At 45.4% G+C, this 14,653-nt stretch overlaps 1 protein-coding gene across 5 annotated transcripts in view; it reads right to left on the reverse strand.

The window, feature by feature from the left end:
* Window positions 1-14,653, reverse strand: part of EZH2 (enhancer of zeste 2 polycomb repressive complex 2 subunit) — a 42,280-nt gene that overhangs the window by 895 nt on the left and 26,732 nt on the right. For all 5 annotated transcript variants that reach the window (XM_024742855.1, XM_024742852.1, XM_024742854.1 and 2 more), the window contains exons 8-18: window positions 9,983-10,074; window positions 8,331-8,571; window positions 7,589-7,758; window positions 6,986-7,080; window positions 6,020-6,060; window positions 5,488-5,613; window positions 4,538-4,716; window positions 2,447-2,542; window positions 1,787-1,868; window positions 816-896; window positions 607-691 (exon numbers count right to left, since the gene is read on the reverse strand). In XM_024742855.1, coding sequence (XP_024598623.1) covers window positions 607-691; window positions 816-896; window positions 1,787-1,868; window positions 2,447-2,542; window positions 4,538-4,716; window positions 5,488-5,613; window positions 6,020-6,060; window positions 6,986-7,080; window positions 7,589-7,758; window positions 8,331-8,571; window positions 9,983-10,074 — 1,288 coding nt within the window. The remainder of the gene's footprint in view (window positions 1-606; window positions 692-815; window positions 897-1,786; window positions 1,869-2,446; window positions 2,543-4,537; window positions 4,717-5,487; window positions 5,614-6,019; window positions 6,061-6,985; window positions 7,081-7,588; window positions 7,759-8,330; window positions 8,572-9,982; window positions 10,075-14,653) is intronic.

Below are 14,653 nucleotides of genomic sequence, written 5' to 3' on the forward strand. Positions count from 1 at the left end.
GCCTTGAAGAAAGAACGGGACAGAGGCCAGAAGAGGCACCTGCGACCTCCCCTGCCGGCTGGAACCTACACTGCACCCAAAGGAAGGTCTACCAGCTGCCCCTCACTCAGAGCTAGGGGGGCTGCGGCTTCGTAACCTCCCACTAAAGATCTGGGTAGATCTCGCCTTCAGCTGTGCCGCAGTGTGCCATTGAAAGTGGCTACACACGGGTCCCAGTTTACGACAACTCAGCACTCGAGAAACAGCTTCTGGATGGGATGTACATTCAGCCACAGGATTCGTTTAACTAGACAGTCATCTGAGTGCATTTAAATAAAAATTACAGAACTTGTCAGTTTATCCCCCAGAGCTTGACAGTAGAGACTGCCGGCCGGCGTGCCTTTTCCTGCAGAAAGGACCCCCAAAGGTAAAAATGCAGCTTTCTATGGTTTTTTTGACGTATGTTAAAGCATTACTTGTATAATGGAAACTACGTTACCAGACTCCCACCACTGCCCATGACAAATAACGACCAGAACTCTGTCCCTCTAACGACAGAAGCCCCAGCCTGGAGCTGGACCAGAGAGGAAAAGCCCTTGGTGACTCTAGAAATGTACTGTTACCAACCTGTAATCAAAAAACAGCTCTTCACCAGTCTGGATGGCTCTCTTAGCAAAAATCCCTATCCTGTGATCGCCGTTAACCATCATCACTGCAGAGAGAGACGCCGGGGTCAGTGAAGTCGGCGCAGGAGAGCTGCTGACCGTTCACGTAACAAGTGTCAACCCAGACCACTCAGGTCAGCCTGCGGCACCTCCACCTCTGGGGACACCTACCTTTTGCATAGCAGTTTGGATTTACTGAGTGATTTGCAAAACGAATTTTGTTACCCTTGCGGGTTGCATCCACCACAAAATCTAAAGAGAAAAAATAAGCACAATCCGGTAAACAATTTCAGCTACACAGCTCAGTAAACACAAAGTTATCGTGATTCTGGAAATACAACTGGTTATACTTCTTCAGGGTTTGCCTTCAAAAGCAAATCATTCAACCAACTTCACCTAGTATGAAATGACATTTGGAAGAAAATGTTCTCTAGGTAAAAATTCATCAGTGATTCCAGACAGTTCTATCAGCTGTAAGTATGTGTTACTAACCAAAGCATGGCAGAAAATAAAATCTAACTAAATTCTTCCCTTCACATTTTAAATTATTAGTTTTTTTCATTATTCCCATTTATGGAGCACATTCATGGAAGAACCCACTCTACCTGCTGCGAGGCCCCCCCGCATAGCTTGGGTGGGACGTGCACACCCCCAGCGGGGACCGGGCCACACCACAAGCTTTCCACCCAGGATCAGCATCTGCACGCAGCACCCTCTACCCTCCCTGTCCTCTGAGGACCCCCAGGGACGTCGTGGAGATGCTGCACGAGGCCTTGCTCCACACCCTTCCCAGGTCAGAGGCACTAACCGGAGGAGGTGGGCCCAGCCGACTGGTACCTGTGGCAAGAGGGGCACGAGAGGAGAGCCAGGCAGTGAAGCCAAGGAGCGGCCCGGGGCCGGGGCAGCGATCTCTCCCTGCACACAGAACCCCCTACGGCTCAGGGAGCCTCCACCTCCGCCCCCAAGTTACACTCATCCAACCTGGCTGGCTTCCCAGCAAACAGCCCATTCCTTAGCCCAGGCCGGGGGCTCCTTCCAACCCTGTAGACACTGGGGGCCCCTAATGTCGTTTCTGATACTCAAGCCACCAGAAGGGGCCCGTGCAACCCGGGAACCAAATGCCCTCTAATTCATCAACATACCATTGTTCAAGTTGAAGAGAAAGCTGCACATGTATTTATCATATACTTTCCCTCTTCTGTCCGCTTCATCTTGAGAAATAATCTAAAAGGAAGGACGTGGGGGAGGTTTTGCAACAGGTGAGCCTGGTAGGAGAACACACACCAGCTCATCAGGAACAGTTGGGACCTTGAAGGGGTCACTGTGGCCAGTTTCTCTCTTTGTCAAAAACAGTGATATTTTAAGGACTCTAACTTAGAAATATTGAATACTTGCACATTTAAAGTAACTATGCTTGGAGAAAGTGATGAACAAAAGTCTTTTTACTCAGTACAAAATACAAACCGGGTGGGTTAATCGCACAATGAAGCCAGCCCCAGGGTTTTTCCTAACTTAGGTCCTTATCAACTAGGCTGTGGATTAAGTAGGACAGACTCCTCATTTTCAAGCTCTTGTTCTCCCCCTTGTCCCCAGGTGATAAAAGCTAACTGTGACAAGGACTGAAGCCGTGTAGCTTAACTTCCAAACCAACCAAACCCACAAGCCCAAGCTGAAAAGGCATTTTAAATTCACTTCTCATCAAACCCAACGGACTTGCCCAATGAAAATCAGTCCAAAGCAAAGCGAGTACAGATGACGCCCGTGAGCATCCCTCCGTCTGCAACTGGATGGCTGTGCCTTACCTCTCCACAGTATTCCGAGATGAATTCGTTTTTCTGTACAGGATCTTTGATGAAAATCCCCCAGCCTGCCACATCAGATGGTGCCAGCAGTAAATGCTAGAGAATAATAAACACAGTCATATAATCAGAGGGGAGTGAAGATGGACAAATCAGACATGGGATGAACCAGGGTAATTCAACCACAGGTGGGGGAAGGGGTAAGCTCCCCCGCGTTACCAAAGGGCTTGACAAACTGCAAGAACCACGTTTTGGTTTTTGTAAATCAAGTACAGAGCCTAAGTATCCTCTGTCTCTCTCAGAAATATGACGTCACCTATGCTGGTGCGGGTCCCTCCGACTGCGGTCCTTGCACGAGGCATCCTGACATGCTGCACCATTTGCCTCCCTGTCCGTCCTTCCGCCCTTGACTTCCTGGACTTCACGTGCAACGTGCCTGTCACACAGGGACCCCTTGCTCCCCCTCTGTCCGTGCCCCCTGCACCTCCCCAAGGCGGCCTCTATCACCACCTCCTCCGGGTCCAGTCCCAGCCCCCGTGGGGCCCTCTCCTGGCTCTTCACCAGCTTTCTTCCCTCCAGGGCACTTTTCTCTTGGGCGCATCCTTCCACAGCCCTTCCTCACGACAGCACGAAAAACCACCACGAGGGGTGGCACGATCCCGTGGGCCAGCATTCTGTTCTTAGCGGATGCCAAGATGGCTGATCACTGCTGTCGCTTCTACCGTTAGTCCATCGTGGCTCATTATTACGCTTTCATTCCAAGTATCCTCGTGGCCTCGAAAAAGACTCCTGGATCCCCAGGTTACCGATCTATGCTTGCTCTGACTCAGCCTACACTCCCTGTCGGGGAAGAATTAACCAAGTACCTTCCTGACCAGCTAAATACCGTTAAGCAAACGAAACCCCGTTGGTAAAAAGTATCTACACAGTTTTCCGTTTTAGGAGGTAAAAGATGTGTAGAAAGACATGTCACCATGAGGATTATCCACTTTCTGAACAAACTGAAGGGGGGGGTTTTATCATACAGTGGGAAAGTACAGGACTGAGGGAGAAATGGGAGTTCTCAGGGCTGAATGGGTGTCCCCGGGAAACCACGCCAGCATCACTGTGATGTGAGGACCTAGAGTAAAACCGTCTGAACGCCTGATAGCAGGCGTTTCGGCCACTGCCAAAAATATAAAGCCAGTGCCATAAACAGAACTTCCAGTAGAGTAGGACTGACAGTACAGCGATCTCAGTTACATTACACACTAGTTCACTAGTTCACGACCCTAAGAGAGAGCGTGCCGTGTGCACACGGGGTGGTCACTCACGGCACAGGGTCTGGGGCCAGAACGCCTGGCTGAGTTCCCGCTCCTTTCCTGACAAGTCTCAGAAGGTTGGGTTTAACGATTATTCCTAACTCAGGGAGTTAGGAAGACTAATGAGTTAATACACAAAGTGCTTAGACCAGGGCCTGCTCTATATTAAATAATAAATGTCAGCTATTATTATAAAAATGATTAACTGAAGAAACCTATCATCTACCCTAAAAAAACCAAGATACTGATAGTCCCCTAAAAACTAAGATACTACCTTAAAAAACTAAGTTTCTTTTGGTCAACAATAAACTCCCTGGTTGCAACAAGTCAAGTCCATGCAATGCCCAGGCTTCAGTTATGTAATTCCTGCCTGTGTTATTTTCAAGGTTATTACAGAAACTACTGTGGGAAGTCCCATCTTCTACTCTGTGCAAAAAGGAACCCAGAATACTATTTGATAAGAATGGGTCTCTCTGTTCTGACAGGAACACCACTGATTTGCTCTAAGGAGACTAGATAAACCACTTGTTCTATTAACTAAACTTAAAAAAGAAAATCGAATCATCTATTAAACAACTCGAAAAATACCTCTTATTCAAATCCGATACCATTAACAGCTGCTTCTCAGGGTTGACTGGTTCATCCTATACCAAACTATTCTACAGAAAAATCAACCATTTTCCTTTTATCAGCTGTACCATTCAATAATCACTTTTTTGCCCCAGCTAAACGGTCTAAGACCATCCTGACTTTGACATCTCTCGGAAGCCCACCAACAACGATCACGCCCTACCTTCTTAGAGCCCCGCTGAATGCTACAGTTCTTGCAGGACACGTTTTTACTGTCCCAGTGGTCAGCAGCTCCACAAGTAAGACAGAGGTCGGGGTCACACTCTCGGACAGCCAGGTAGCACGGGCACTGCTTGGTGTTGCACTGGGCTTTGCAGCGGCATCCCGGAAAGCGGTTCTGACCTTCAGAGAGATGTTCTTCGTCAGACGAAAACCTTGCCTAATGGTGCAGCTCAAGTCTGGCGCTAAGGCCCGGATTAATGCACGGAGGCCTCACAACAACTGTATTATCCCACCGTACACGTGAGGAAAGGGAAGTAACAGGAAAGCTGAAGCTGTCCATCCTGAAGGAGATCACTGAGTTCCTGTCCCCCCTTTTTTGTTCGTTAGATGGCACGTGTACTTACAGTTCTTTGATTTATAAAACAGGTGTGAAGGAAGGATTTGGACTACGTAATCTCCATGGATCTCAACCACTCCGATAGTCAGAGTTCTAGGTGCTTCCTCGGTATCCAGGCTTCAGTGCAGTTTCATTAAATCATCAGTCACTACCCTGATGCTACACATGCCTGTGTTCTGAAGACCAAACCCACCTAACTCTTAACAGCTTCTGGTGTCCAAAAAGTATTTGGGTAGCTATTTCTAGAGTCCCCTTCCATTCTGTGTCAACTCTACTATGATTTAAGTTAAATGATCAAGGGGGAAAAGATAAAAGCTCCTTTAACCCACATTCGCCTAAACCTGCCCACATACCCGCCTCAGCCAGGAGGCTGGCTGGAAAGAGGCCCAGAGCCACTCCTGGGCGCCATGCATGCTCATGGCGTAAGTGAATTTCCCAAAGGGAACAGCACGCAGGAGCTGCCGTGTCCTTGTGCCAATTGAGGTTACAGTTTTAAATTGCTGACCAACGGCCTACTGAATTCTCACGTAATCACATCAAGACAACATACTTACACTCTGAACTACACTGACAAAACTTCTCACAAAAATTCTGGGCTATCACACAAGGGCACGAGCTGTCGCAAGGCTGCCGCGGGTGGTCGCAGGGCTGGTAGTTGTAAACGTGGTTGGAGGAGCCGTCTGCGCAGAGAAAACGGCACCAGTCAGTCCAGAGAGCGGCAAGGGGAGCACACGCCCGGCAAGCACACGCTCTCCCCGCGGCCCTCCGGGCTTAGCGGTTGTCCTTCCGTGTCTGCAGCGTCACACACACTCTTTACAAGAGGTCAGCAGAAGTGAGCCCCACCCGCCAGGAGCTCGGGAACCCCGGGGCACTGTCACACCTCAGTCAGGTTCCCAGAGTCGTTCTCCCCTAACCGACTGCAAATTAATCAACAGACGGCCTCCGTTTAATGCACTTCTGTGCATTAAACTTCAGTGCACCGAAGTCGGTTACATTAGAATATCCCAAACTCTAATCCAATTACTATTCTAAGACACGAGAAGTAGACCCTGAGTTACTAATGACGCTGAACGGAAAGATGCCAACCCTTCTTCAGCTGTATCTTTCTGCAGTGTGCAGCCCACAACCTGCAAAACACAAAGGAAGGAAACATCACCCCCGTGACCCTGGGACGCACGGTCAGCCACACGTCAACAAGCGCAACTTAAACGCGTCAACCTGTGCCATGAACGCGGCAGGGCTCTTAATCCAAGTGACTATGAAAGAGGAGTCACACGCCACCCCGCTCACACCTGGCGCAGGTGTGGAGCAATGTGAGAACAGCCTAAGGGCTGTGGCCTCAGAGAGCCAGCCCGGCCACCTGGGGCAGGTTTATTCTAGTGTGGATGATACCGACACAGCACACCTGCTCTAATTTCTGGAATCTTGCATCATTTCAACTGAGCTATATGGTCAGAGAGAATCCAAGCAAAAAATGCAGAGGCATCTACTAAAGCCTAAATTAAGCTGTAGACAATTTTTGAAGCATAATTTAGATGTTCCCTTACCCAACACCCAACTATGTTTCTCTCTAAAAAGAAAAAAAGGACCGGGTGGTGGTTACAGCAAGTAGTCCATCCAGCCTCCACACATCCGAGTCGGCCTGACACCTTCACTGCCCCCGTCACTCGCTCACCCAGGCCGATGGCAGGGTGGGCGTGGAAAACTCAGGCTCCTAGAGTGAAAACCGGCCCAGAGCTCACAGCCTCCCAAGATCCACACACGAATGCCAAGTAAGGGTTTATGCAGCCTTCACTGCAGAAGCTACTCAGTAATTCTTCGTAACCAAAATGTAGCATAGTAATCATAAAATTTTTATGACTCAGCACACCAAATCTCCTGACAGCCACTGTGTTCTTACAGAAAAATGCCAGCAAATGCCCACGGACACAAGACCCCACAGGTCTACTTCTGAGGCCACTTAAGCTTCTTTCCTAATCGACGGAGTGGAGCCACCACTGCCCTCATGAGCGCCAGGCCCGCAGCGGCCTCCCCACCACGCCGCAGACTCACCGGTGTTTCCTCTTCTTCTTCCTGGGAGGGGTGTCAACGTCCTCGGCGGGGGCTGGCGCTATGACACTGGATTCTTTGACTCGAAACTCATACACCTGACAAGAGGCAAGGTCACAGGGCTGTGAGGACCGTCTGTTTAAGCAAACCAGTCTCCTGCTCGTCCCCACCAGAAACGATTTGTCTGTCCTGTGACGCTGCTGCGATTACACTCTTATTGAGAGTCATGAGGCTAAATCTAAATCGTTCCTGGTTTTTAAAACCCATTGCCACAATTCCCTGGCTGTCCAGTGGTTAGGACTCTGCACTTACACTGCAAGGGACACAGGTTCGATCCCTGTTTGGGGAACTAAGATGCCATGTGCCATGCAGCGTGGCCAAAAAACAAACGAATGAATAATAAAATAGGATAGAACCCATTGCCAGCTAACCTAAAACATCTGAAGTTGAATGAGTAATTTCCTTTCAGTATCCTCTCAGTGAAAAAAAAATGCTTTACACCTCTTTTCAGAGGAACAGCAGTTTACTAACCACGAATGTTCGTGTTTGGACAGTGACCACGTTTCTCCATCTGAAGCTGACAGTATTTTTATCAGGCACGCTCACCTGTCGACATGTTTTGGTCCCAATCAACCTGGCGATGGCACAGAAATTGTCGTAGTACGTGCCGATGAGGACCCTGAACATGGAGGCCTCAGCGCCACTCCACTCCACGTTCTCGGGGGGCTCGGCGTTGGGCTTCATCTTTATTGGTGTTTGACACCGAGAGTTCGCTTCTACGAAACCAAAGTTAAGCAATGGTCAAGAAACAGCAATGGGAGGAAGGAAAGGGAAAGGGAAGGAAGTATCAGTAAGCTTTTCCCCCATGGAAACCATGAGAGCGGGCTCCCTTTAGCTCAGCCTGCTAAAATGAAAGCAAATGGGGTTACCCTACTATTACTTACGATGTAACATAGGGCTGAAAAGACGATCCATAACATACTAGTCAGTGGTTCTAATTCTCTCTCCTAACCAAAACTACCCACAGAGCGTCAAGAGTATTCAACTGAGTGATGAGAATTTCATCATGCCCTTGTGAAAGCTGGAAAAAGGAAAGTGACCCAAAGAGTGAAAATAAACCGGATGGTCAACTTGCAAGTAACCCAGACAGATCAACACCACAGGCGAGGGCTGGGTGTGGGCCAGAAGAGAGCAGTAAGAGTCACAGCCACACAGCTCTGCTCCTGGGTTTCTCACCGTGTCTGTAACTAACCAACTGAGGGAAGTAACTAACACCTTACACGACCCAAACCTCGACAACATGAACCCTCCGAGCGGCAGGAAGACCCCGTTACCAGACGCGTCTCACCTGAGGAACTGGAGGTCTCGTCCTTCTTCTCCTCCTCTTCCTTGTCGTTGCCCTCCCCTCCGGTCTCGGTCCCTGCCTCCCTGTCACTGTCCGTGTCCTTCGACTCGAGCACGTTGGTGGTGGGGGTGCCGGGCCTGCTGCTGTTGTTGGGGAGCCGCCCTCTCCTGCGGCCGCCTGGGCGCTTCGGGGGCGTCTTTATCCGCTCGGCAGTGAGGGCGGCAGCAAACTCCTTCGCGCCCTCCTACGAAGGGGGAAAAGTGCAGACATCAGGGTAAAGTTCTGCAGCTCATTTTGGCGGAGGAGAAAAAGAAAAGGATGGCGTTAGCACGTTAGTCAAATGTATCACAGTATCCGGCTTGCACAAACAGTCGCACATCTACATACAACTGTTTTCTATCTGCTTTTGAGGGTTTGAAGATTTGCGAAAGATAAATATGGCTTCCGTACAGTGCCAGAGCAGCACAAAATCAGGCAAGACGGCTCTATATTAACTGATTATGAGTTAAACAGAAATATACTTTAGGTAACAGTCTATTTAAAAGTGAATTTTAAGAGGAAGCGCACATCTAATGTGCATCTAAAGTCACACTTTCCTATTTCAGGGCTTCTTAAGCCAACATGTCCCTTTCTAAGGTAATATTCAAAGTATACAAGAAGAAAACAAAACATGTACACATACTCCACTCTTTTCACTTTCTGCCTTACAAGTAAAACATCCCATTTTTTTTTTCCCCTGTGAGGGACGCACAACCCAGGAAGACATGAAAGGAACTCGACGAACAAGGCGGTGAGGGTTACATTCTGCGTTACCAGGTGTAATAATCCAGTCTCGGAAAGTATACAACAACGGGAAGGGCGTGGATTATAGAGATACCACAGACACATTTTAGATGAGCCAAATAAAATTCTGCCTTGTAAGGAATATTATATATAAAACAGTGCTCAAGAATTCCATTTTTAGTGGCAATAGAAGGGAGAAGTCTGAGAGCAGCCAACAGTTTTATACTTCATTCTACAAAAACCAAATTGCTTAAAAATAGGATACCTTCTGCAGGTGCCATTCAATGAATCTTCTGTCCAAAATCCAACAGGCAATATATACCCATTTAGTTCCTAGGTAGGAGTGGCTTGGTTCAAAGAGGGGAAATGGTAAAAATAAGATAGTACCCGTAAAAAACAACTTTTCTACCTCATATTTTCCTAAACCCTTACCTTTTCTCCATCATTAAAAAAAAATAAATAAACATACAAAACCTCTCCGGGGCCTATATATAATATAGCTCAACTACAGTGGGTCTACAACTCAAAGAAGGGCTATGGCTCTGAGCAAGGCCCGGGAACTACTGCACTTCTGGGGTTTAAAAGGGTCCTCTGCTTCCCATTCTCGTAAGCTCTGTGGGTACAGGAGGCCTGGATCCTAAAGACCTCCATACGCTGCTGAAAAGACTAACAGAGATAAAGAATAACGCGAGATAACAAAAGACTAGAATGTGCAGTACGTAAGCACTACCAAGAAATGTGACTGAGAAACCTCTGCTATCATATGGCCAAAGTATGGGAACAGTGAGGTTACCGCTGACTTTACAGACCTCACCGAAGTTCAAAATTAAGACTTCTCCAATTCCCTCTGGAGCCCCGCTGTGCACGCTTACCAAGTGCTGGTAACACTGGGGGCCGCAAGGCTTGTTGTCCAGAGCCGTCTCCGTGTTTTTCCGCTTGTAAGTGTTGGGTGTCGCATGAAAAGCTGCAAAATAAACATAAAATATCCAAACATAAATAACATTACCTTTACACATGAACATAACATTACTTTTTCATGTCTCCAGTTCCAAAGGAGAAAGTCAATTACTACATTACACTTTTGCTAATAATGTTTACATTACAGAACTTTCCTTCAAGCTCTTATTGAATTTCCACAATGTATTCTCCTCAGGTCTCCCCCAGAACACCTGAGCTCTAATTATAAACATTTATTTGGGTCTTGAATGTCTCCATAGAAACAACTGATGTATCCTCTACATAGAAATCAGATTTCCTCTTTTTACAAAAGAATTCTGACATCTACAATTTATCGATTTCCACAGAAAGGTCAGCAATCAGCTTGTCAAATGGGGGAGAAGAATGGGACACCAATTGTTAAAAACCAGTTTTAAAAGATAATGAGGACAGCCTTGGAATACTACAAGTCAATTTCTTTGAATCACACACAATTCAAGAACCCAGCGGGAGCCTGCACAGTCAGCACCCTTTCTGCAGGAAAATACAATGGTCAGATAAAACACATTTTAGAAAGATAAAGTGTTTGAAACTTAACATTCCCAAATAATATAACAGAAAAATTCAAAGTCCAGCACACTGGTATACTAACAAGTATGAAAGCGCAGCAGCGAGAACCTCAGACAACTTGGGGAGGCTTTGCTTACAGCGAATAAAGGCAAATACTAGAAATGCCCTATCCAGAATTACACAAGATGAAAATTAATCTGGATAATAACAAGTGACAGATTCATGAAATAAATCATTTTAAAAATATTTGTAAAAAGCCATACTTTGGGCTTCCCTGGTGGCGCAGTGGTTGAGAGTCCACCTGCCGATGCAGGGGACACGGGTTCGTGCCCCGGTCCGGGAAGATCCCACATGCCGCGGAGCGGCTGGGCCCGTGAGCCATGGCCGCTGAGCCTGTGCATCCGGAGCCTGTGCTCCGCAACGAGAGAGGCCACGACAGTGAGAGGCCCGCGTACCGAAAAAAAAAAAAAAAAGCCATACATCTATCCATAGAACTTAAATGGGAAATGAAGACAGTGATGAGGGAAGGAAGAAAAAGTTATGTTTTTAAAATAGAAATTCAAGGCTCAGACTGTTTCAAGTATGTGAGTTGGTTTTTCCCAGAACAAGAGCCTGATACCATATGACTTATTTAGCACTGAATTACATTTTGCACAGGTGAAGACCCCTAAAATACACACAGTGAGCACTAGAAGATTACGGTCACGTAAGCAGAAGGAATTACATCCATCCAAAAACAAAATCGTCCTGAGCCAGAGGCACATCCTGACTGACACGCTTTAGGTGAAACCTGTGTTTAGTCTGGATGTCTCCTCTAGTACATACTATAGTTAGAGACTGATAGTTTTGCCCCAATTCACTGAAGAAGACACACATGTATCTGTACACACACACGCACACAAATGAGGACAGCAGCCTCTGCTGGTGATGAGACAGAAGAAGCCTCTAAGTCAAGACTAGGTAACAGTATCAGCATCGTAAGCCACAATTATACAGCCTCCAAGGTGAGAACAAATTCAGGCCATAAAGGAAAAGTCAGCATGCTAATAATAAAAGTACTTATAAAACTTTTTAAGTACCATTCTTCATCCCACATTGCATTTAGCTAAAGAGAACCATTCTTACGACTAGATTTCCTTCAGCAGAATTTCCAACTTCAATTCTTTAGGAAAACTAAGTATGTAAAGGATTCCCTCTTCTAGAAATGTCCTATTTTTTTTAACATCTTTATTGGACTATAATTGCTTTACAATGGTGTGTCAGTTTCTGCTTTATAACAAAGTGAATCAGTTATACATATGTCCCCATATCTCTTCCCTCTTGCGTCTCCCTCCCTCCCACCCTCCCTATCCCACCCCTCCAGGTGGTCACAAAGCACCGAGCTGATCTCCCTGTGCTATGCGGCTGCTTCCCACTAGCTATCTATTTTGTATTTGGTAGTGTATAATGTCCATGCCACTCTCTCACTTTGTCCCAGCTTACCCTTCCCCTCCCCGTATCCTCAAGTCCATTCTCTAGTAGGTCTGCGTCTTTATTCCCATCTTGCCCCTAGGTTCTTCGTGACTTTTCTTTTTTTAGATTCCATAAATATGTGTTAGCATACAGTATTTGTTTTTCTCCTTCTGACTTACTTCACTCTGTAGGACAGACTCTAGGTCCATCCACCTCACTACAAATAACTCAATTTTGTTTCTTTTTATGCGTGAGTAATATTCCATTGTATATATGTGCCACATCTTCTTTATCCATTCATCTGTTGATGGACATATAGGTTGCTTCCATGTCCTGGCTATTGTAAATAGAGCTGCAATGAACATTGTGGTACATGACTTTTTGAATTATGGTTTTCTCAGGCCATGTACCCAGTAGTGGGATTGCTGAGTCATATGGTAGTTCTATTTTTAGTTTTTTAAGGCACCTCCATACTGTTCTCCATAGTGGCTGTATCAATTTACATTCCCACCAACAGTGCAGGAGGGTTTCCTTTTCTCCACACCCTCTCCAGCATTTATTGTTTCTAGATTTTTTGATGATGGCCATTCTGACTGGTGTGAGATGATATCTCATTGTAGTTTTGATTTGCATTTCTCTAATGATTAATGATGTTGAGCAATCTGTATATCTTCTTTGGAGAAATGTCTATTTAAGTCTTCAGCTCATTTCTGGATTGGGTCGTTTGTTTTTTTGATACTGAGCTGTATGAGCTGCTTGTAAATTTTGGAGATTAACCCTTTGTCAGTTGCTTCATTTGCAAATATTTTCTCCCATTCTGAGGGTTGTCTTTTGGTCTTGTTTATGGTTTCCTTTGCTGTGCAAAAGCTTTGCAGTTTCATTAAGTCCCATTTGTTTATTTTTGTTTTTATTTCCATTTCTCTAGGAGGTGGGTCAAGCTTCCCACTAGCTATCTATTTTGTATTTGGTAGTGTATAATGTCCATGCCACTCTCTCACTTTGTCCCAGCTTACCCTTCCCCTCCCCGTATCCTCAAGTCCATTCTCTAGTAGGTCTGCGTCTTTATTCCCATCTTGCCCCTAGGTTCTTCGTGACTTTTCTTTTTTTAGATTCCATAAATATGTGTTAGCATACAGTATTTGTTTTTCTCCTTCTGACTTACTTCACTCTGTAGGACAGACTCTAGGTCCATCCACCTCACTACAAATAACTCAATTTTGTTTCTTTTTATGCGTGAGTAATATTCCATTGTATATATGTGCCACATCTTCTTTATCCATTCATCTGTTGATGGACATATAGGTTGCTTCCATGTCCTGGCTATTGTAAATAGAGCTGCAATGAACATTGTGGTACATGACTTTTTGAATTATGGTTTTCTCAGGCCATGTACCCAGTAGTGGGATTGCTGAGTCATATGGTAGTTCTATTTTTAGTTTTTTAAGGCACCTCCATACTGTTCTCCATAGTGGCTGTATCAATTTACATTCCCACCAACAGTGCAGGAGGGTTTCCTTTTCTCCACACCCTCTCCAGCATTTATTGTTTGTAGATTTTTTGATGACGGCCATTCTGACCGGTGTGAGATGATATCTCATTGTAGTTTTGATTTGCATTTCTCTAATGATTAATGATGTTGAGCAATCTGTATATCTTCTTTGGAGAAATGTCTATTTAAGTCTTCAGCTCATTTCTGGATTGGGTCGTTTGTTTTTTTGATACTGAGCTGTATGAGCTGCTTGTAAATTTTGGAGATTAACCCTTTGTCAGTTGCTTCATTTGCAAATATTTTCTCCCATTCTGAGGGTTGTCTTTTGGTCTTGTTTATGGTTTCCTTTGCTGTGCAAAAGCTTTGCAGTTTCATTAAGTCCCATTTGTTTATTTTTGTTTTTATTTCCATTTCTCTAGGAGGTGGGTCAAAAAGGATCTTGCTGTGATTTATGTCATAGAGTGTTCTGCCTATGTTTTCCTCTAAGAGTCTTGACTATTTTAGACTTCCAGAATACTGAAAATAATCTTTTCAAATAGACATCTTAAAATACTAGTATTTGCAATACATTATTAAAATATATTTCAAACTAAGTATAATATGGGCAGGTTGGAGAGAAGATTATATAAAATTCCCTGATCAGGAAAATTATCAGATGGAAAATTAAAGCAAGATACTTAAAAGTTTCACAAAAAGAAAAGAACATGGATATTAAAGGCTTTTTTTTTTCTTTAATTTCAAAAGCAACTTAAAGAATTTTGGTGCAACATCTTATCTAAAGGTTTTCAAGCAAAGGTAAAAGACTTATAAATTGTAATATACAATTCTAGCTATGCTCTAGGCCTGTATTGGAGATTAAAGTCCCTCTAATAGAAAAGATCCATGATCAGATACCAAGCTTCTGGCCCAGATGAACTGCCAATCCCCTGCCATCAGAATATCTTCCGGGACTTCCTTGGTGGCACAGTGGTTAAGAATCTGCCTGCCAATGCTGGAGACACGGGTTTGAGCCCTGGTCTGGGAAGATCCCACATGCCGTGGAGCAACTAAGCCCATGCACCACAACTACTGAGCCTGTGCTCTGGAGCCCGCGAGC

Source organism: Neophocaena asiaeorientalis, unplaced genomic scaffold (genome assembly GCF_003031525.2).
Source record: "Neophocaena asiaeorientalis asiaeorientalis breed wild unplaced genomic scaffold, Neophocaena_asiaeorientalis_V1.1 scaffold798, whole genome shotgun sequence".
Classification (NCBI taxonomy): domain Eukaryota; kingdom Metazoa; phylum Chordata; class Mammalia; order Artiodactyla; family Phocoenidae; genus Neophocaena; species Neophocaena asiaeorientalis.